The sequence below is a fragment of the Mustela putorius genome, unplaced genomic scaffold, assembly GCF_011764305.1.
Source record: "Mustela putorius furo isolate JIRA1106 unplaced genomic scaffold, ASM1176430v1.1 tig00537227_pilon_pilon_pilon, whole genome shotgun sequence".
Lineage (NCBI taxonomy): Eukaryota > Metazoa > Chordata > Mammalia > Carnivora > Mustelidae > Mustela > Mustela putorius.
In genome coordinates this window covers 11047832-11072302 of record NW_025422368.1, presented here as the reverse complement: position 1 = coordinate 11072302, position 24471 = coordinate 11047832, and the positions used below count along the sequence as shown (strand labels likewise).

The 24471-nt window shown below is 37.3% G+C and overlaps 1 protein-coding gene across 2 annotated transcripts in view; it reads left to right on the top strand.

Moving 5' to 3' along the window:
- Positions 1 to 24471, top strand: part of TMEM117 (transmembrane protein 117) — a 475005-nt gene that overhangs the window by 68011 nt on the left and 382523 nt on the right. For both annotated transcript variants that reach the window (XM_045073000.1, XM_045073001.1), the window contains one exon: positions 19568 to 19700. In XM_045073000.1, the coding sequence (XP_044928935.1) occupies positions 19568 to 19700 (133 nt within the window). The remainder of the gene's footprint in view (positions 1 to 19567; positions 19701 to 24471) is intronic.

Below are 24471 nucleotides of genomic sequence, written 5' to 3'. Positions count from 1 at the left end.
GATAAACCATAGTAGCATCCAGACTGTTACAATAATATTCACCACCAACACATCATAAGTTATGACTTCCCCCAGGCACTGGCAGATAACTATTTCTAAAACAGTACAAGAGCACAATTCAAATGAGATTATATCTGGAATGATTTTCCTGCTGATCCCTCTGAAGTTCCTGGTTTGCATACTTGAATAAATAAAAACTTACAATTTTTCTGTCATGATGACAAGCTAGTATACTCTAAAAGTCATCAATTTCATTTTGCATCATAGTTACACGACAATGGATAACAACTGAGGATAGACAGTTCTTTGAATTAAAAGTATTGAGGAATATACCAATATTCTAATGACAGATTTTTCATGCTTTCTTCACAGAAAAGTAAATATCAGTAATATTCAACAGTAAGTCACAGAGAAATATAGTTCTGATGGAAAAATAATTTATACTGTATAAATATTAGATACTAGATTATAGCAATCAAGGGACACCTGGATGGCTCCGGTGGTTAAGCCTCCAACTCTTGATTTCCGCTCAGGTTGTGATCTCAGGGTTGTGAGATGGAGCCTTACATCAGGATCTGAGCTGGGCTAGAAGCCTGCTTAAGATTGTCTCTCTCCTTCTGCCCCTGCTGCATACCTCTCTCACTCTCTCTCTCCCCCTTCCTTTCAAAGAAATAAATAAATAAATGCCATTGAAAACTATGTTATGTTAATCTTTAAGGAAACACTTATAATATAGCCTAGGACACCATAATACTATATAATTGTATTTCACTTTATTTATTTTTTAAAAATAAAGGGGAGGAACAGAGGGAGAGGTAGAAGCAGGCTCCTGCTGAGCAGGGAGCCCAACTCAGGGCTTCATCCCAGGACCCCAGGATCACAACCTGAGCTGGAAGGCAGATGCTTAACTGACTGAGCCACCCATGCACCATATAAGTGTCTTTTAAATAGACACATAAGTGTCCTTTTATATAATAGACATAGAAGTGTCTTTTAAATAAGAACTAAATAAAATAGAGGATTTGGTTAAGAGTAGCAATTCAAGCATTCTAATGGGTTTTGTATTTTTATCTCTTTTCTGTAAATACAGTTTGTTGGCCATCCAGAGTATGTTGTGGTTCCTTATTTGTTTTGCTTGTTTATTCTTTCTATATCTGAGCTAAGTTATATGTTTTAGTAGATTAAAACACAGAAGCAATATTGCCTGCGTGCTTACAGATGAAAGAACTCTAACATCTAAATTACGATGTACTATTATTCATTTACTATTATTCATTTAGTTTGCATAGACACCAATCATCTAAAATAACTCCTGTATCCATTGTTTTATGAGTAATATAGGCATCAAAACTCTGACCAAAATGATATAAAATATGGGGAAAATATGATGCATATGTGAATTATAGTAGAGATCAAAGGAAAATATCATTAGTGACATTTACTACACAAAGTTTGCCCTTTGAAATTTTTCAGTTATTTCAAAGGCTTTCATGCTGTGAAAGGTAATTTTCACAAAGGCTCTTTTGCTCTGTCATCATAATGTCAAACATCTTATTAAGGTAAAGTAAGTATTTATACTATGAATATTTTACTTTATTTCTATTTTGTCACTGATCTTTTCTCTAAATATCATATATCATGTTAGATTTTGTTATTTCCATGGCTCATTCTATTGGCTTTCAGAATAATTACAGAGCCTAGCGTTATTTATTGCTATTTAACAAACTATCCCAAAATTCAGAGGCTTAAAATAAGCATAAGTGTTTGTGATCTCACAAAGTTTTTCTGGGTGAGGAATTTGGAAGCAACTGAAGCAGTTCTGCCTTGGGATCTCTCATGAGGTTAATGTCAATATATTAGGTAAGACTACAGTCATGTATAGACTTGACCAGAAGGTTCTCTTCCAAGATGGCTCTCTCAAACGGGATGGCAAGCCGGTGCTAGCTGTTGACTGGACCCTCAATTCCTCACCATGGAGATTCTTCCATAGGGTAACTTAATTGCCCCAAGTCATGACAGCTGATTCCCCCTAGAATGAGCAATTCAAGAGAGAGAGAACAAAGTGGAAACTGCAATGCCTTTCAAAACCAGGCCTTGGCAGTCACTCTTCACCTATATTATATTGGTCATGTAGACCAGTTGTAATTCACTGTGGGAGTTTACCACATGTGGGATGACTAGCAAGAGGTGAGACTTGGTAGGGGCCATCTTGGAGATTAACTACCATACTTTATAAAGGCTTAAGCTGCTAAAATAATAATGAACTCTATGAAATCATTCATACTTCAGCTTGTACTTATTTTCACCTAAAAGTGGGAAAAAAAATCTTTTTTGCTCCTCTGAATTATGTATTTTATTCCTAAATATCCAAAGGGTATGTTCCTATGTCTTGTAAGTCTTAAGGCCTGGATCCATGGGCTGGGCTTCACTGTTATATGTATCATTGTGTGCTTTGGATACAATACTGCTTTGCCTATTTTATTTTATACCCAGCCAGAATACTTTAAGAAAGTAAATTATTGAAAATATTGGAAACTTTTTCTTTCAATTCATCAAACCTGTCTAAATCCCAGCTTTAGGTGTAAACCAGCCACCTGCCACATATGCAAAACACAGTGCATGTTGAATATGTATCCCCAGTACTTTCAGCAGTCATGTAAATAATACGTGTGGAAAAGATAATGAAGTTATAAAATTGTCAATCTTAGAGACTCATTAAATGTATGTTTATAAAAACATATTATGTCTAGAACTTAGTTTCATATATGTTGGATTTATTCAATGCCAGCACGTTAAGGAACCTTTGCTACTTCATTGGAGTAATTCGGTTCAAAACTGGCAGTGTGAAGTTCTTACCAAAACTCAGTAGAAGCACCCAGGGAGCTTTAGTTTTTAAACACTTACTGGCATATCCCTCTCATTTATGGATAATTGATTTTTTTCCAACATTTTACGTAAAGTGCTATATAACTTGATTCAACACTCTTTTCCCCACTTTCAGCTGGATTGATTCTTCTAAACTCTTCTTGTATAGAAATTCAGAACTGCAATGCTTAAGTTGTTTTGAGAAATATTTTCATAAGCAATGAATTTCAGGGTGAGAAAAAATGAATCACATCTGAATTTCAGGTTCAAGTAAACATAATTCTAGTACATGTTAGTGTCTTCCTTTTTCTTCATTAGTCAAAGATTTCTCTACTTGATAAAACAGTTTTTTTATGTTGTTTATAGTCTATATTTTATTTTTACCTTCAATTCAATTTATATTTTTGCTCTTACCATCTTTCTTTTGCATTCTGTGAGTTTATTCTCTTGTTCTTCTTCTTAAGTCTGGTATTTCCTTTTATTCAGACTTTCTTTTGTAGTGGCATTGGAATTAGCAGTTTTTTTTAGATGGGAGATGCTGATTGAATTTCGTTCATTTGTTTTTTCCTTTCATCTTTCTATCCCTCTTGTACACTTCCATTTAGTGTGTAAGTCATGCATTCAATGGCCACTCCCTTAGTGGCTACCCTTGTGATTTTACTATGCATATTTAAAAATCTAGCATGTCTCCAGCTAACCAGTGTCTTAATTACTTCCCAAATTCCTTAGAACATTTTAACTAGATCAACCTCCTCTTACTTATATGAAATTGTTGTTCAGTATTCTAGTTCTTTTTTAACCCACAAAGTAGACATTCACATTTTTATTATTTTATACAAGTGATATTTGTTTAGATTTGATAATGTTGATCAATTTCTTTTCTCACCATTCTTTTTTGTCTCAGGTATATCTATAGAGGTCATTTCTGGAGTCAGGTTTATTTTCCTTGAAGTGCAACCTGTAGAAGGTTTTTAAATAAAAGTATATAGAGGATATACTCTCTCAATTTTTATGCTTTAAAAATTCTTAAAAATCTTTGTGATGGGGGGGGTGGGAGGTCAGGGTACCAGGTGGTGAGTATTATAAAGGGCACGGATTGCATGGAGCACTGGGTGTGGTGAAAAAATAATGAATACTGTTTTTCTGAAAATAAAAAAAAAATCTTTGTGACAGTTGTCTTTTAAGTGGAATATTTAGTCTATTTTCACTTATTAATTACCAATATATTTGTGTTTAAATCTAGCATTTTGTTTTGTGCTAGCTTTTGGTTTGCCTTATCTTTCCTAAGTTATTTTTTTCCTCCTCTTTGCTTTTCTTTGGATAAATTATTATTTATTTAAATTATATAATTTAATATATTTATATAATTAAAATAATTGTATAATAATTAATATATTATATAAGGATAAATTATTAATATTTATATGTATATTTTCATTCTATTGCTTTGTCAGTTATACATATTTTTATTCTTTTAGTGATTATCCTGGAAAGTAAAACACATAACTGACTTACTGTAGTTTATCTTTAATTAATATTGCCAACAATTTACAAGAACTTTACAGCTTTTAACTCTGACTTTTGCTATCTTTTGATCTATTTAAGTTTAAATTCCATGTGTTTTAAATCCTAAAAGATAGTATTATTTTATCTTAATTTTAAGTAACTCTTGGGAGGTATAATTGACATACTATATATATTTAACTATATATAGTTTTATTTATATATGACTATATAGTTTTATAAACTTTGACATATGTACCCATCTGTTGCCACAATCAAGATAAAAGTTTCTGCATGAGCTTTAGTAATCCCTTTCTCCCATCCCTTCACACATTTAGGCAATTACTGTTCTGTTTAGTTTGCATTTTCTAGAAATTTACATAACTGGAATCACATAGTATGTACATATGTAACTTCTATTAAATCTGTGGTTATTAATTTCTGTTATTTTTCAGGTCTAGATATTCCAGTTGATTTTCAAAAATAGTGTTTGGTTCTTTGGTAAAATTCATAATCTCATCTATTTTTTGGACCATATTAATTATAGTTATTTTGACTTCTGTGTCTTAGAACTGCAGTATGTTCATCATCAATGAGTCTGTTTATATTTTTTTCCCCCTCTTGGTTTTTAGTAACTTCTCTTGTCTTGTTTCCTTCTATGCCTTCTTCTTTTTTTTTTTAACTTAAATATCAGAAATAATATGTGAAAACCTTTAGAGGTTCATGATGATCTTCCCTAGGGAAAGTTTAATTTTCTCCTGGTAAGCAGATAAAAATGGGCTTCAGGCTTTCTTTGGGTTGGTCTGTTTCTGGTTTGTCCTTACTTCTAGGGTATAGTCCTTCATGTGTCATAACTGATACCACAGACTTTGCTCACAGTTCTTCTACTACTTCCTGATTTCCATTTTTTGTTTCCTAAGAATCATGAGACTGCTAAAATCTATACTTATTTTTATTCTCTTATCAGCTGTTCTTTGCTTGGTTTGAACTCTAACCTACATAGTTTAGGTGTCAGCAAATGCTCTGTGGGGAATTATGTTAGATGTTTGGGCTCATTTTTGGGGTTTCCCTTTTTCTGATATTTTGATATTTGATTATTCATGTCTTTTTTATATTGGAAACCTTGAATTTGAATTTCTGTCTGTCTGACCCACTCGGACTGCCTCAAACTCTAAGTCACGGTTTTCCATGTGGTCCCTGTGTCCCACAATGAAAATCAGCAAATCTTCCTAGGGAAAAAGCAGCTCATTTAGTGCATTTTTCTTCCTTCAAGGATCTTTTTTTTTTTTTTTTAAAGATTTTATTTATTTATTTGACAGAAATCACAAGTAGATGGAGAGGCAGGCAGAGAGAGAGAGAGGGAAGCAGGCTCCCCGCTGAGCAGAGAGCCCGACGCGGGACTCGATCCCAGGACCCGGAGATCATGACCTGAGCTGAAGGCAGCGGCTTAACCCACTGAGCCACCCAGGTGCCCCTACCTTCAAGGATCTTGACCCTTTAAATCTTGGCTGCCTTGTTTGCTCTTTGATGCCTTCAAACAGTTGCCTTCATTATATTGGATATTTGCTCTAGGAACATAATTCTAGGTTGATTGTACTTTTAAGCCCTGTTTTATGGCATGCTTTGTTACTGTGGGGAAGTAGTCTGTCAGTATGAATGTTGCTTTGAAGTAATCTGACTTCACTGCCTGATTTTAAGATCTTTTCTTTATTTTTTAACACAAGTGAGGCCTACATTTACCCCAGCTCGCTTCCTGGAGAGAGTTTCCCGACTTCCATGCAGGAAGGAAGACATCAGACAGAGGCTGGCATTTCTGTGGGTTGAGGAGACAGAGTTGGGTGTGTGGAGAGGCTGAGGCAGAACTCAGAGCAGGTACTAGAGAGGAGAGCAGAGCACAGAGAAGTAATTCCAGAGACCAGCAGATACGCCTTCAGTCTTCAAGTGACGTATGATCAACACATGCATATAAGGGAACCACAATAGTGAGGGAAAGAACTATGCAAAAAGGAGAATGGGGAAAGGGCACTGATGTTCACACAGGCCCTGAGATAGTCTGTGTGCTTACCAAGCAGAGAAGCAAAACCTTGCCCTTTCTGGTGCCTCAGATAGAATACTCAGAAGCAGGGTAGTGGGGCTACATTAGCGTTACACTAGGCTTCTCTGATACTGCCTAACCGGGCACTATTTTATATGATTCCATTTTCTCTATTTCCTTAGTATATCAGCTAGCATTTAAAAATATATTTAGTCATTGTCCTAGAGTTTGTAGTATATATTTACGACTAATTCAATCCACTTTCAAATAACACTATATTACTTTATAGGTAGGGTGCTTTGTAATAACAAAGTAATCCTAATTGTTTCTCCTGTCCCTCTGCCATTGCTGTCCTTCATGTCATATATACATATATACATACAGAAGCATATATATATGCTTCTTGAGATATAGACATACTTGAATACACTGTTGCTATTATTATTTTGAACAGACTTATCTGTTAGATCAATTAAAAGAGAAAAAAAGCTTTTATTTTAACTTCACTTCTTTTGTCTTTGATACTCATCCTTTCTTGTGTAGTTCTGAGTTTCTGACCTATAGTTATTCCTCTTCTCCAAAGAACTTCTTTTAACATGTCTTTTTTCCTTTAAAAAAAAAAAAAAGATTTATTTATTTATGTTAGAGAGAGAGAGCACACGAGCAGGGGGAGGGGGCAGAAGAAGAGGGGAGAGAGAATCTCAAACAGACTCACTGCTGAGGGCAGAGCCTGATGTGGGGCTGGATCTTATGACCCTGACCTCATGGCCTGAGCTGAAATCAAGAGCTGGATGCTTACCTGAATGAGCTACTACCCAGGCACCCCTTCTTTAAACATTTCTTGCAAGGCTGGACTACTGACAACAAATTCCATTAGTTTTTACTTGTTTGAGAAAGTCTTTATTTCTTCTTTACTTTTAATGGATAGTTTCACAAAGTATAGAATTCTACGTTAGTGAATTTTTTCTCTCAACATTTAAAATCTTTCCCTCCACTGTCTTTTTGCTTCCATGTTTTTTGAGAAGTTAGATGTAGTTCTTATCACTCACTGTTCCTCAAAATGGAAGGTTTTCCCTCTGGTTCTTCAAGGTTTTTTTTCTTTGTCTTTGATTTTCTGTAGCTTGAAAATGATATACCTAAATGGAGAATTTTGTTTTGTTCTGCATTTATGCTGCTCACTGTTTCTTGAGCTTCTCAGATCTGTTATTTGATATTGAACATTAGGGAAATTCTCTGTCACTATTTTTCAAATATTTCTCCTGTTCCTTTTTCTTTTTCTTCTTCTAGTCTTTGTGTTACACATATGTTATATCTTTTCTAGTTGTCCCATAGACTTTGTATATTCTCTTCTACCTTGTTTGGTCTTTTTTCTCTTTAATTTTCACTTTTAGAGATTTCTGTTGAGATGTCTTTAAGTTCAGGGATTCTTTCTTCATCATGTTTAGCCTACTAGTAAGCCCATCAAAGCATTCTTAATTTCTGTTGCAGTGTTTGTCTCCCACATTTCTTTTTGCTTCTTTCTTAGGAAATCCATCTCTCTGCTTACATTTCCTACCTGTTCTTGCATGCTATCTACTTTATCCATTAGAGCCCTTGGCTTATTAATCATTGTTTTAAATTCCTGGTCTGATAATTCTAACATCATTGCTATGTCAGTTTCCAGTGCTTGCTTTGCCTCTTCAAATGCTGTTTTTTGTTTTCCTTTTAATATTCTTTGTATTTTTGGACAACTAAACGTGAGGTACCAGGTAAGGGGAATGCTTTAGCAATGTGGTAGTGAGGAAGGTGGGGGGTGGAGAAGAAGTGTTCCATAGTCCTATGCTTAGGTCTCAGTCTTTAGTGAAACTATACTTCTGGATTATGAACTTCAGAAGTACTTCTTAATACCTCTTTGCCACTTTAATTGGGAGAGGATGGCTAGAGTAGGCTGACATTTTCATCCAGGTCAGAAACCTTGAGAGAGAACCTCAGCAGGTTTCTCCAGTGTTTACTGTAGGATCTTGGTTGAGCTTCTAGAGGTAAAAATTACAAAAATATAAGGCCTCTATGACTGTGTCTTCCTGGAAGTTTTTAGCTTCTACACTGAGCCTCTAGCAATTTGTTTATTACAGTTCAAGTTTTCCTACCGCAGCACTGATTCCCAAGGCAATTTTCACTTGCGAGTTTCTGCTCTGGTAAGCTCCTTCTTTTTGCCTGTCTGTCTCTCCAGTCTTGAGGGGCAGTAGTCTGCCCTGTATCCTCATCTCTCTTATAGGTCCTAGGAGAGTTGTTCATTTTAAAATCTCCTCAGCTTGGTACTTGTTATTAGGATGAAGTGGTGATTTCCACGTGTCTTACATATGGAAGTGGAAACCTGTTATGAATTTTTAATATCTTTCTTCAGTAAGTTTAAAAATGGAATGGGAAGAGAAAATAGCAAGTTTGCAAGTACAAGACACCAGTCTGAAAGAGTCAGAGGACTTATGGGAAACTATGAATGAAAACCAAGTTCAAAATAGAAAGGAAGAGTCAAGGAGATCTGGATACATGAAAGCAAATAATAGAAATATTAAAATTTTCACCTCTGGCCTGGTTTTGCTTTCCTAGCATTTATGGTTGTGGGAGGACCAGATTCTCTTGTACCCTCTACTCCATATCTGATCAGGAGCTAGTGTCCAGTCCCGTGGACAGTTATCTGTGATTGATTACAATTGCTTCAAACCATGGATCAGCCAATAGGAGATTAGTCTTGCCAATTCAGTGTTTCCTTTTTACATGGATTAATAGAATGCCTGAAATTAAATGAAAACTTATTTTAGAAATCTATTATTGATTTTCAAAACTGATATCAATATAATGATGACAAAAATTTGTTAATAATAGTGATTATGTTAATATTTTTAAGAATAGGGAGCTACATTTTCTATCCCATTGCTCATTTGAAGTACAAATTGTGATAATAACTACATCCTCTAAGATTTCAGAACGTATTTTATAAATTTTTTCTTTTTTGATGGGTTTGGATCTTAAAAATGCTATTCAGGGTGATTTCACCTGTACAAGTCTGGAAGATATAAAACAAGTTGACTTCATTACAATTAAAGAATTTTATAATATTCAATATGTATATATATTATTAGCTATTTTTTCCTTAATAGGAAAAGTCATAGATAATAATAAATGAATACTTTACTTTCATTTTGGGATCATACTTTTTCATCTTGAGCAATAATAAGCAATTTAGGTCAGTTAATTCTAAGAATGTTCTAAAGGAAAAAGCCATGTTATTACAGTAAAATATTTCAACTCAATAAAATGGAAAGTTTATTACTTTTATTTTCTGTGGAGAATTATTTATGTCAACATGTGTTTATTTAGTAGATATATATTTTACTAAAAGTTTGTAATACATACACTTCTGAAGTTGACGTTACATTCTAGGGATGAAAACACTATTATTTATGCTGGGTATCTAACTAACCATAGTCTTATTATTTTTTATTTTTTTTAGAACCTCTTTTGAATTACATATTATAATACATACTTGCAGTATTCTATGGGATTATATTTTAATTCTTAATATTTGGTTCTTTCAAATTCAGTGATAACAAACATTTTATGTGTAAGTTCCTACTCTTAATGTGAAGAAAAAGCATCTATTCAACGTTTTTTAAATTCTCTTTGTACACTGAATAACAAGACTTGATCTGAATATTAGTAGAATGGCATCCTTAGGGTACAAAAGTTTTATGATCTTGTACTTCATATAATGCTACATTTGTTTAAGTAGAACATCTTTTCCCCCTGATGATATTCTGGTGTGTTTTGTTAGGTAATTTTCTTTCTTGATGTTCCATCCATGGATTGTCTTATTTTAGTTATTTTTATTCTGTTGCCATTTTTCAATTAGCAAATTGTAAAAAAAAAAATTCATATCATGTCATGTTCCTATAAACTAGAAATTAACACACATCACACGTGGATATTTCCTATACTTATTTTATTCTGATTGGAAGTGAAGTTCAGTTAATATTGAAATGCTCTGATCCAGTTTCCTTTTATCCTTTATTGTCTTATTCTAGACATAAGAAATGATTTACATCATTGTCAAGTGTTCTCATAAAAAGAGTTAAATATTAACTTGGCCTTTAAGGAATCTTATCAGCGTGTTACTTTATTTATTTATCTATTCTCACTAGAGAGGCATACGATGATAGAGGAAACATACGATGATAGAGGAAACATAAGGAGCAACATTTTCTCTTTTTCTTTCAGGAGGTAAGGATTTCCCTTTTTAATTTAAAGTATTTTGAGGGAGCAGACTACAGTAATCTCTCACTGACTAAACAAAACCTACAACCCTAGAGTTGGACAGGATCTTAAAAGTCATGTAATCCAACCCTTTAAACTATACCTGGCTAGTGGCCATTCTTTCTTGTCTGCACTGGAGGGAACTTATTACTTCTTGAAAGAGTACTTCCTATAAATTCTTTCTGGCTATGACTCTAATGAAAATTACTATTTAGAAGAGATCATCTCTGACCTGCTTGTTAAGGCCCGTAGGAAATGGAGGAGTTAGTCAACAGCTGGAGAAGGTAGAGTATTCCAGGCAGAGGTTCAGCATGAGCATAAGAAGCTGAAATCTGTTCGGTGTTGATGGAACTAGAGTGGAGAGTAGGTGATGGTGAGAAAGGAGAGGAAAACTTGGGTCAAATCAAGCAACGCCCTCTATACCACACTGAGGAGCTTGAATTACAATGGGGGAACGATGACCATTGATTTTAAGTGAAGGAACAATGTGACCACAGTTGCATTTCAGTTAGATCTATTAGCTGTATGGAGGTTGGATAGGGAATGGAAAAGGTTGGAGTGAGGAAGACCAGTTATGTTGTTGTAATATTCCCAAAGGGATGTAATGAGAACCCAAATTATGAGAGAAGGGTATGGTTATAAGACCATAAAATAATGTGACTACTGATCAAAATGGCAGGTGTGCAGGAAAAAAAGACCAAGAATGGAATTTATCTTAAGTAACACTGAAAATCACAAGATGGTAAACTCAGAAATAGGATTGGATTTAGGGATAGAAAGGGTCAGATTGGAGGTAGGGGTGGAGATTTGGAATACATTTTTGTATACTAAGTTTGAATTGGCACTAGAGCTTTCCAGGGGAGAGTGAGCAGGTGACTCCATCTGAAGCTTCAGAGGAACAGTTTATGCTGGAGATATCAGATATTAAACCCACAACAGTGGATGACATCATGTAGTGATACAAGAAAGGTGAAAACTGAGGATGGACCATGGGGAACATCATCATTTATGGGACAAGTAGAGGAAGAGATGCCCAAAAAGGTGACTGAGAATAATCAGGAAAGTAGAAAAAGAATAAGGAATATTTGGTATTCAAGAAGCCAAGGAAGTTAGTGTCAAAATGGACAAGCATGAACAAGTGCTCTGTCAGATGCAAACAAGATGTCCTGTAAGTTAACAGGCAATATGTTTCTACTGGATTTAGCAATGTGGGAAACAATTTAACACTTTAACACTTGCCAGAACAATTTCAGTAGAATCTTTGCATTGCAAGTGAGATCTCCGGGAGTGGGCATGATGTGTATTATTTTTCTCAAAATCTGGAATACAAGGGAGGAAAAATGGATGACAGTTCAAGAACATGGGGTCAAGAAAGCACTGCTTTTAGGATGGTCTTAAGAGGCTTTAGAGGCAGAGGGAAGAGAACCAGGAGAGAGAGAGAGAGAGATTCGAAATACAAAGGAGAGAAAGGAAGGCTGATGGACCAAGGCCCCCAAAGTGGGAAGGGTATGGTTTTAAGAAGACACCAGTAGGTCCTTTTGTGAGATGAGCATTGCGTCCTCTGAGAAACAAGGGAAGGAAGTGAGGATAGATAAGCAGATGCATGTGAGTGACCAGGAAGTTGAAGGAAATCATGTTTGGTGGCATCAGTATTTCCTTGTAGTTGGGCCAAGGTCATATTCTGAGAGTGAAAGAGGCTTAGTAGGGGCTATGAGATAAAATTTGAAATGGATGCTGGGAAGAATAGGGAAGAGATCGACAAGTACACGGGAAACTATTAATGTGCAGTACCGCAGTAGCTGCTGAAATTGGCATCATGATTATGTAGTGGTTTAGTAATCTACTCTTTTAACTTTTTTTCACAGTTTACTGAAATCAGAGAAAGCAAACTATAGTGTTGAATCAGTTGGGGTTTTGCAGGGCAAGCATAAGACAAATATGGGGTGCTCAGGAAGGGAGGGTGTTGAGGAAACAGAGTTAGATAGGGAAAGAGAACTTTCATGCTAAATAGAAAGAAGTAGAGCTCAGGAGGTGGCTAATAGATAGCAAGAAAATGTGGAGGAGGTGAAGGTCAAAGAACTGGTGGGTTCCATGTGGCACAGAGGGTGGGTTTGATTGCCGGATCTGCAGAGATACACGACTTTGGCCATATGGTAGAATGTGTTTAGTTTTTTTTTTTGTTCATTTGTACACTGTTGCTGTATATGGTATTGTGTCCCTTCATTATTTAGCAATTGGACAAATATTTATCTAAGACATGCTATCTGCCAGTGCCATGGTATACCAGTAGGGAAGAAGACAAATATGGTCCTCACTGTGTTGCAGTTATGGATGAATGTGGCACACGCAAGTAGACAATGAATTATACAAAGTCTTGGGTGTTAGGTGTTCTGAGGTTGAGCTGTGTGAGCTGTGTGAGCTTGCCAACAAGCTATATTTTCCCCCGCATTTTACTTGCAGAATTTTCCTTTTGGAAAATGTATACCCTTTCTTGTGGGCAGGTCTTAATTTTCCTTCTAGAATCTGTCCATCAGAATTTAATTTAATGCAGATATTTTACGATATAGTCTGCTGAGTACTAAGGATATAAAGAAAGACTAGGAAATAAAGATTCTATTCTCCCTTTTTTGCCTTCTGGGCCTTTGATCCATTGGTCATCTTATATCTGATAAGGTAATCTCTAGAATATATAATGAGTGCATCTTAATTTAATTTCTCACTCATATAAAGCCGAAACATAGCAGGTATCTTTGTTCTAAGCAGTGACTCAAGGACCAGGGATCTTCCGTCTATGGTTCTGCCATTTTCAACAACATTTGCCGTACTTGATTTACATTTGTGCATCAATGTAGTACTAGGTAATTAACTTAACCTGACTCTAACAATTAGCATATGACATAGACTTTGCTAATCAGTGCTTGTCCTAACTGTGCCAATAGTGATTGGTTCAGAACCCAAATAAGCTCAATGAGGGTGAATCATATAACTTTCCTTAGAACTAGTGGGGCAGAAGCATTACGTTTTCCTCCCTGGACAAAGATGAAAACATATTACTCAGGATTGCTATAGTCATCTTGGGACTACAGAAGGTATGTCTGAACATGTTGGAGGAGCTGGCTATGACGGGAAATGGAGATAAATCCAACCTTGGTTATATTGTTTGAGTGCTGGATCAAACCTTGCTTGAAGTCATTTTGTTTCTTTAGTTAAAGTAAATCTACATTATCTTCTGAACATATATGTTTAGGAGGAGTTTTTTTTTCAAGGAGCAAACATGTTCATTAGAAAATATGAGAAGGCAGTAAATAAAGACTCCTTATAATTTAAGCTGGTTTTTAGTTTTTGTCTTTTCTCTTCTCTTCCTTTCCCTCCTCCCCCTCCCTTCCTCCCTCCCCTCTGTTTATTCTTTCCTTCCTCCCTTCCTTCCCTCTCTGTTATTTGCAACAAAGAGCCTTCGTAATGGCATGCGAATGCCTGCTATTCCAACTTTGACCACTTTTGACCTCAACAAATTAAAAATTTTAATGAGTTGTAGATTACATATTTGTCTTACATTTGTATCCATTACATGCATGCAAATATACATTGTACATAGGGCTGGCCACATCATATATAGGAGATTTTGGAGCAGGAGCTTTAATGGATAGTGGTATTAATTTCAGTTTAAAGTTCTCTTGAGGAAAGTGCCACCTTCATTAGTCTTTTTATATTTCCTGGTCAGGGTCTTATGTGGTAATGCCACAGTTTTTCCTCTATATTATATAAATCTTGCTCTGATTCCTCTTACCAAGGTGAGCAGAGAGTATAATACCAGTAATTTATCACCTTACCTTATTTTTTAATCAGTAAAGTTTCAAATAGTCCTAAGACTATAGGGGTCCTGGAAACAAATCTATCAGTCTGTATATACCTGTTAACCTGCTTCTTCTAATGCTGCCTGGGTGATGGTCTTTGGCCCACTCTTTGGCACTATGGTATACTGTTTAAGATGGTGCTGGTTTGCAACCTTGGGAATTTCTCAAATAAAATCTGACACCTGTCCCAACGCATGGAGGGCAAAGAGAGACCGAAGAAGGAGTCAGGCACCTTCCAGTTGGGAGGTGGCAGTTTTAATAACAAGAGTACACACACAAGGCATGCCTTCAGTGGTCACAAGGCAAGTAAATCTCTATACTTGTCCACCACAGTCTTAAAAATTCATATAGAGGCCTCAACTGAGTTCAGTTGCTTATACCATCTACACAGTTTTCTTTCCTTTTTTTTTTTAAGATTTATATTTATTTATTTGACAGAGAGGGACACTGTGAGAGAGGGAAAATAGTGGGAGAGGGAGAAGCTGGCTTCCCACTGAGCAGGAACCCGATGTGGGGCTTGATCCCAGGACCCCAGGATCATGACCTGAGCTAAAGGCAGACACTTAATGACTGAGTCACCCAGGTACCCCTCCCCTCCCGCCAGTCTGGACAGTTTCAACAATTCATTGCTCTCTCAAGATTGTGCCATTAAAATCAGCTCCCACCCTGGGAATGGTGGGGAGAACGTGCATTCCAACAACAGGAGAAAGGATCAGGAGCCTCTGAATGCTTAGGTTGGCTTGAGGGTCACTTGGGGATCATGTTCTCTCGATGACCCCCTCCAACAGCTAGCTGTGTCCTGCCCAGGTTGTTGTGTTCCTAATGGAAGTTGGTGATCACCCCCACTGGTCATAGCCCTTAGGGTTAGGGTTAGGGTTAGGATTAGGGTTAGGATTAGCTAGCGCTCAGTGTCCTTACCGGACTTGGAATGCCATGAGCCTTGATGCTGGCTTTCACCAGCATCCATGAAATTAAATCCAAATGAGGTTCTCTCACCTTGGAGGCCTAAAATCTGGTATTCTCTCTGAATCTAGAAGTCCTTGCTCTAATGAACCCCTTTCTTTAACAAATTCCCAGGAGTAGGTCTGCCCCTATCTCTTGTGTGAAAGCACAGACACTTCTACATCTTTTCCTCTGGGATTGTTTATTTCTTTATTTTAGGCCTCCTCATGAGAACCACACCTGAGCAAAAGGTACCCAGAACATAGGACAAAAGTCTGGTTGTGAAGTAGAAAGGAAATATTTCTTTTTATTTTGCCAATGAGAACACGTGGCAAAAATCCCCCAAGAAACCAAACAGTTTCCCCCTAATTCTCCCTATTACACTTGCCTTTTATTTTTTTTTTTAATTTTCCACTACATATGTGTGGTCATTATATATTTTTTAATATGTTTTTAGATCATTAATCTTGTTGGAATTTTATAACATGTTATTGGCCTTAAAGCCCCTGTATATCTAGGAAAGATTCCGAGATTTTCGGGCCCATCACTTGACTTGAACCAGCATTTGTAACAGCCAGTCCCTGTGTCTTCTGACACCTCTACAGGCTTGCGTACTGTCTTACTGCTTCTGCCTGTTCTAAGATTCATTTTCCAATTACCTTGACCTTATCAAATGTGATCATCCCTACAATCCAAGATACATTTTACTAACATAAATATACACTTATATTCACAAACATATCTATGATTAAAATAAAAGTCACTTATGACCTTGTCAGGAATGTATGCACCTTCTCAGCAATGCCCTTTTTCTCTTGTTGACCTATAAGGACTGTCTCCCCTTATTTACTGAAACTCCTCTAAGGGAAAGTGTGATAAAAATTCTGAATTTTGTGGGGCGCCTGGGTGGCTCAGTGGGTTAAGCCTTTGCCTTCGGCTCAGGTCATGATCTCAGGGTCCTGGGATCAAGGCCTGCATCCGGCTCTCTGCTCATCAGGGAGCCTGCTTCCTCCTCTCTCTCTGCCTGCTTCTCTGCCTACTTGTGATCTCTGTCTGTCAAATAAATAAATAAAATCTTTAAAAAAATTCTGAAGGGCGCCTGGGTTAAGCTGCTGCCTTCGGCTCAGGTCATGATCCCGGGGTCCTGGGATCGAGTCCCATATCGGGCTCTCTGCTCAGCAGGGAGCCTGCTTCCTCCTCTCTCCCTCTCTGCCTGCCTCTCTGTCTGCTTGTGATCTCTCTCTGTCAAATAAATAAATAAAATCTTAAAATAAAATAAAATAAAAAAATAAAAAAATTTTGAATTCTGTGACCTACAGAAAAGGTGGCATGTAATTTATTACCCAAACCAGAATACTAAGAAAGGAAGGGGACCTTATTAATAATTATGTCAGGACAACAGTCATAAGCCACTGTTGTCCCAGGCAGACCAAATGTACAGTCATACTACAGGGCAAAGACAGCCCATTTTTGTGTGACATCTTTAGGTAACGCGGAGGTTCCTGATTTGATTAGCTTGCAAGAGAAGTCACTTAGGCCAGCAGCCAACTGATGGCAATCTATGTCTATGTGTTTCAAGCAATAGGATGGACACTCAGTGAGTTAACCTTGAAGGAAGTTATGGAGAATTTTCATAATGTGATTTGACTGAACACTGGAGCCACACCAGTTCTGTCCTTCATATATGGCAGCACTTTTATTATGCGTTGCAAGTGAATTTCAGGCCATGTTAACCTGCCATTTTGTTCTAATGACTCTAATGACTGAAATTAGTGCCAGACAATGAGCTTAGCAATGACAGCATAAATGGTACTGTCACAGTTCCCTTTTTACTAACTTTGTGTTATTTCAGCCAGTGCATAGTTAATCTACTATGTTTTATTTGCAAAGCACTCCTCAATCGCCAGCATTATGATTTGACTTTTAAAGTACATCCATTAGTAATTTTTTTGACATATGCATATGTTGAGAAGGAAATTCACATTTAAATTTCCAAGGAACTCTAATTGCTGATCTTTGCTGTTCTTCAGTCTAAACTGCTGAATTAAATAAATCTTAGTTTGAAGCTGAAAGGACGTGCAGCTAAGGGAACCTTGAACAAAGACAGCCCCCGAGTCTAAAATAAGATCACCTTTTCATCAATCACCCAAACAATGATGGACTTCAAACACCTTCCTGCCTTGCTCTCAGCTGTATCTCTAGAGTACCTAGGACCATGGCTCACATATCATCAGAACACATCCAATATTTTGCTCAACAATGAATAATATTCTTTACAGTATGAGATTTATGGCATGAGATTTTTTACTCTCAGGTATCCTGTGCTTAATATTTGTTTATCACATTCTTGACAATGTACAGTGTGGAGACTTGCAGATCTCTGGTTTTACATAACTGTTAATTCAGTTAATCAGCAAGTTCTGTAAAGTTGTAATTTGCTCTGCTAGCGTTGTTTGCTTCAACAGGAGAGCTTTCCACATTCTTCTTCGAGTTAAAATTAACACTCCCCCTGACTTTCAGATTTGCCCTTTGCTTCTCTTGCACAGGCCAAGAAACCAGATGATGTAACCAAATCTCCTTTTCTTCCCCCATTCTATTTAAAATTTTGGCTAGGGTAATGTTTCTGGTTTCCAAATGAAACCTTAAGTGCTATTTTTTTTTTTTAAGATTTTATTTATTATTTGACAGAGAGCACAGTAGGCAGAGAGGCAGGCAGAGAGAGGAAGGGAAGCAGGCTCCCTGCTGAGCAGACAGCCAGATGCGGGGCTCCATCCCAGGACCCTGGGATCATGATGTGAGCTGAAGGCAGAGGCTTTAATCCACTGAGCCACCCAGACACCCCCTAAAGTGCTATTTTAATAAAAGTGAGGTACAAGAAAAACTTAGTAATTAAATCTTAAAAGATTTCTCTCTATCCTCAGTAGCCTACATGAGAGCTACTGTCTATCCCTAGAGAGACAATTTCCAGATGGAAATATGTATGTCTTTTTCATAAATTTGACATATCATGAATAAAAAGGGAATATTTTCTCTAGTGAGAAATTCTATCATAGGATTTCAGGCTTACTTTATTTTAACTGTAGTTTATATATGTGTATCATCTCCCTTATCATTACTTAGATAACTTTCTCAGGAATGGGAATAAGCCTACTAGACAAAGTTGATCTTAGAAGAAGCCAGGGTGACCTATGTTCATTTGTTTCTTACTCCCACCATTTGTCATCTTTCTTACCTTTCAGGACAGTAATGCTCTCATTTCTCTTCTCTCCTGTAAATCAAGAAATGTTTCTGCATTAATTCTGATATTAGTAATATTTTAGTATTCCTCTATACACATTTTCCCTCCTTGAAATATTTGCATTTTAACGTTCTTTCTAATCCTAGCATTTATCTATGTAAAGGGAATTGTAGGCATCAGGGTGGAAATAACCTTTTGCTGGGAGCCACACCAAGCTCTGTAATGTGTACATGCTGCCCCCTCCCCAACCCTTCAACCCACACACTTGTGCACAGACCTGTATGCAGGTGTGGGTGTTTTAGCTGAGGGTAAGGCTGTGTTTGGATCTTATGACAGACAGTGGATTTTTCCTTCTAAGTTTCCACGTACCTTCAACAATTGGGTCTGCCTTGGTTTTGTTTTCTGGTCCCTACTGGGAGCGGGCTTATGGAGACAAAAGGGAATTATGTGGAACTTACGCAATGTCTTTACCATTTGCCCGAAGTAGTTTCAGGATGCCGGGAACCAAAGACACATTAGTGAAACAGGAAGCAGCAGGGGGCCATGCCCTAATTCCTCTTGTTCTCAGTGCAGCATCATGAATGATCTCTGGACTATCCTAACTCATGTTGGTATTATTTGCTCCAGGATGATATGGAGGCTGTCTTGGATTTCATTCATGATCACTTATTGACAAAGGACCAGAAAGGACATTAATAGAGTCGTTTGACCCACCAAGGTAATTCTGTGGCAAAGAGCTCAGAATATAGCAAGATAAGAGAGAGTCCGTAAAAGAAAGCAAAGCTGTGTAAATCGTGAGTCATGATGGACACTGATTTCTAATAATATCTTATATTGCAGGTCAGTTGCTCCGTTTAAAAATGTTTCGAGAGGATCATGGCTCATGGATGACAATGTTCTTCAGCACAATTCTGTTTCTCTTCATATTTTCTCACATATACAACACGATTCTTCTAATGGATGGGAACATGGGGTAGGTTATCTTTCCCCTTTCTACTGTGGTGAGTGTTATGTTTGAAACTCGTAAAAATTCAAAGAGAATTTTTTAGTTTGTAGTAGCCTTACTCTTCACAAATATTCTACTGTAAATAAAGAATGATCTGTGCATTTTTCTTCCCTGAGACATTGAGAGTCTTTTCTCTAAGGAGCCTTATAGTGTTCTGTGTGATACTTATCTTGTGTTCCTTCTACTTGAGGACTTCTCTGTGGGGTCGTTTGAGACAGGTGATAATTTCAGTACAGTCCCAGAGAGTGTGAGAATCAGAAAATCTTATTGACTTGTCTTACAGTTAGTAAAGCTGGCCTAAGATGAAGGTCTCTAGATTTGCAATCCCATTGTTCTGCAATGCCTGGTTAAATGAAGGTGTTTGATACTGGTGGCATTTTTTTCTTTTTTAACTCTCTTGACAGTTCCAACAGAGAGACCATTGTTATAAATGGGTCATTTTAAAAGTGGGCCACCCTGTATTAAATCCAGGGTTGTGATCTATACTTATCAAATCACTAATCAAATCACCATGGCATGAAGAGGTGCTAACAAGGAGATTGTGGATTTTTTCTTTTCTTTCTTTCTTTTTTTTTTTTTTTTTGTTTGTTTAGTAACTTTCTTGGTTTGCTCTTGATAAGTTTTAAGAACAGACTACAAGGAGAATGGCTTAGCTTATAGCACTAAGAATTAGATTTCTGGCAAGAATAAACCACTGTAGATATTGCTGTGTACTGATATAGTTTCTAAGGAATGTTTCCATCTATTCTCCCCAATAGATTGGAAAGCTAGGTAATACCATTTTCTTCTAAATGTAGACGAGGCAAGATTGTCGGTCAGGTCTGGAGTGCAGTTGTTTCGATGTTGTGTATAGATTTTAGCCAGCACTGTTCACTGCTGAGAGGGATAGCTCAATTAACATTTTATTGTTTTTCCCCACCATTAAAGAAAATAAATAGTAGAGGGATAAATTCAGGCATGTGATATTTAGATCAAATGTTCAGGCTTTGAGAAGTTACTGACGTGCTTTATTTGTGATTATTTCTTACATTTCAAATAATGCCATTTACTGCGTCACTTTTTAAATGGTGGAGTCACAGACCCTAACCCAGGCCAGTCAGGAGAAGCCTCAGCCTTAGTGCAGTGCCTGTAGTAATAGAATGGGTAACGGTCCTCTTGGAATTACCCAACACAACTGGAAGTCTGTCAGAGAGGCGTTGTGCACTCAGCACTGGGGCCAGAAGGGCAAGGGACCCATAAAAAACTTGCATTTTTAAAGAACTTGCTTAAAATATTACTTAAAAATAGTATATGAAATATTGGTTCTGCTTGGAAGTTGACTTCCTTTCTCATTCTTTTTTTATTCTTTATATTTGTTGTTGTATGGAGTTACTGAGGTCTTTGCTAACTGGAAGTATTTATTCTGAGAAAGAAGCAGATTTAAAAGTAATAAATTATTGCAATAATAGGTAATCCCTGGCACACTATAAAGCACTCAATAGCTAATAATCAAACCAGTCTTACAGAGGATCTTAAGCACTCAGTACCAGTACTCAGTTAATCCTCACAGTGAGCCCGAGCAATAGGTATTTTTATTACCTTCATTTTACAGATCAGGAAACTGAGGACCAGAGATGGTCTGTCTCTTGTGTAGAGTGACATTATAATTCGGTCTCTATTTTAGACATTAAACAAGGAGTTGAGCGATTAAGTAGTGAATTCTGGTAATACCTCCTGCTCTCAGGCTGGCATAGAGTTGATTGCTGATTGATTCTGATACTCAATCACTGTGAGTGTATTAGTCTTTCTTTGTATTTTTAATCTTTCAAGCTGTGTTTGAAAATGGAAAGAAGTAGGAGGTATATGCAGGAAATCAGAGAATTTATGTGTGTCTGTCTTAACTAAAATTGAAAGTGATTCTTTTTTATTTTCAGACTGAACATAGTATTCCATGTTCTTACTAACTCTTGAATTCTTCCCCAATATGTCTCAGCCTTGTTCAGTAGAATCTTTTCCTGAGAGGACATTTTAATGGGGTCACTTTTTAATTTTTAATCCAAAGCAAGGGACAAGTGGTTTAGTTCTACTAATAAAAATATTACATTATCATTTATAAAAGATATATTACCAGCTCTAATGACACGCGCCATTAACTAGTAAGTACTTTAAGTAGGGATGTAAATTGGAGGAAAATCAGGTGTTAGAGAAAATGAATACAGCTGTGCTTTAGGGGTTCTTAGGAAACACCCTGTTACCTGAAGCATTTCCTCTCCTTTGTATGGCAGGGAGTGAGTGATGGAGCCAGAGGCTGTGGATAGAATAGGCATGTGGCTATTATGACTGACTAGTGTCCTGACTGTGGATTGCTGGTGGTGGAGGTGGAGGAGAATCCTGCAATCCTGCATTCTTTTTTTTTTTTTTTTAAGGATTTTATTTATTTATTTGACAGGGGCACAGTGAAAGAGGGAACACGAACAGAGGGAACAGGAGAGGGAGAAGAAGGCTTCAGGCTAAGCAGGGAGCCCAACTTGGGGCTTGATCCCAGGACCCTAGGATCGTGACCTGAGCTGAAGGCAGACGCTTAAACGACTGAGCCAACCAGGCACCCCAGAATCCTGGGTTCTTTACAACGAATTTGATTGGCATCGACGATTCCAATGTGTCCTGTTTGTGGCTCTTTTAGGATTTCAAAGAGGATTCCCTAGTATGATTTGCTTTTTTCCCCCTTTCCCCCCCAATTTTAGGATTGGTTGTAAATTTAGGTTCAGCTAAGAGTACTTTGAGCCCTCCTTATAGAGAACAAAACCGCTAGATTTGTCTGACTGAACCTCAAGAGTTTTAGCCAGAACTGACTTGATAAGAGTCAAGTTGGCTGCTCCTGGTGTTCTCATTGGAGTGACAAACATGCAGCCATTTTCTTCCACAGTGATGGGATTCTTGGTTAAAAATGATTCTGGGGCGCCTGGCTGACTCAGGGGGTTAAGCCTCTGCCTTTGGCTCAGGTCATGATCTCAGGGTCCTGGGATCAAGCCCCACATCGGGCTCTTTGCTCAGCAGGGAGCCTGCTTCCCCCCGCCCCCCTCTGCCTGCCTCTCAGCCTATTTGTGATCTTTCTCTCTGTCAAATAAATAAAATCTTTAAAAAAAAAAATTCTAAATGACTCCCTCCACCCCCAGGTTTTTTGTTTTTGTTTTTGTTTTTAAATTTCCTTCCTATTCAGCTAAGCATCTTTTTTTTTTTTTTTAAGATTTTATTTATTTATTTGACAGACAGAGATTACGTAGGCAGAGAGGCAGGCAGAGAGAGAAAGAAGCAGGCTCCTCACAGCAGAGAGCAGAGAGCCCGATGTCAGGCTCAATCCCAGGGATCATGACCCGAGCTGAAGGCAGAGGCTTTAACCCATTGAGCCACCCAGGCGCTCCTCAGCAAGGTATCTTAAGGCCAATCTTGTTTTTTTTTTAAAGATTATTTATTTATTTATTTGACAGACAGATCACAAGTAGGCAGAGAGGCAGGCAGAGAGAGAAAGAAGCAGGCTCCCTGCCAAAGCAGAGAGCCTGATGCGGGACTCAATCCCAGGACCCCGGTATCATGACCTGAGCAGAAAGCAGAGGCTTTAATCCACTGAGCCACCCAGGCGCCCCTCTTAAGGCCAATCTATTGTTAAATCTGTTTGGCAGAAATAAAGAGAGGTATGCTTCAGAGTCCATGGTGTGGTCTTTACTGACCCGACACTGAACAAGTCATATAGGGCTGGGAAGAGTTTCTACCGCAAGTATCATCTTTCTGAAGAACTTCTTGGTCATGGAATTTTCACAGCATTCATAGTATAAAGCCCTAATTTAGGAAAGGTTTTCCTGGCCTTCTCAAATATCTCAATTCCCCAAAGAATAATATGTGTAATGTATAAAGAATGAAATGGTAGGAAAGCAAAGCGTATAGGCTCTGGTTATGTTTGTAAAACGATTCTGAAAAGAGCCACTTGATGGCAGCAGAGGGCATGTTTTCAGGCAAATCTGCCTCAGCCCTGTCGCTGAGAGACTTGCTCCTTTTGAAGAGACTATTGTTCCTTTTGAATTTCGGAAACTTGGGTTGAAATGCATGCCTTCCTAATTGTTAATGGACTTTTTGAAGAATTCTACCTAGTGAGCTCTATAATAAGCACTTATGATGCTTGGCCTCTTTTTATGTTCTTAAACAAGTTTAAATAAGAGTATATATAAACACATATATGCACACATACATATCTGTGTGCTTATGGACTTATTCTGGTATTACAAGGATAAATATTGTATTTAGCATGGAGGAAATTAGACACTTGACAGACATAAAATTTCCTCGTGAACTGGAATAAGTTTCCAAAGAGTACATGCTATTTAGGACAGAATATGAAGAATCTGAGGTTTTCCAAGGTTAATGAAAAAGAAAGTTTTATTTTTCCTAATACACAGCTTTTTCCAGAGAAGTGTTACAAATATTAATTAATACATCAATATGTGTTAGGTATTGCAGAGGAAGAAATTGAGAAATGAGACAAAGTGATTCAGGCAATTTTGAAAATAAGTATTAGTATTCATATTAAGAACCTGCAAAAAAGATGAAGGTACAAATTAGGTGATGGGGTAATGAAAATGGAATGGATTGTCTCTCTCTTCTGTTTTTTTTCTGATCAGTTTTAGTAAGTAAGAACTTCTGTGGAGCACACATTAAATTTCTGGGTGTGGTGAGTCTGTTATAAGTGAGTATGCTGTAAGAGTAT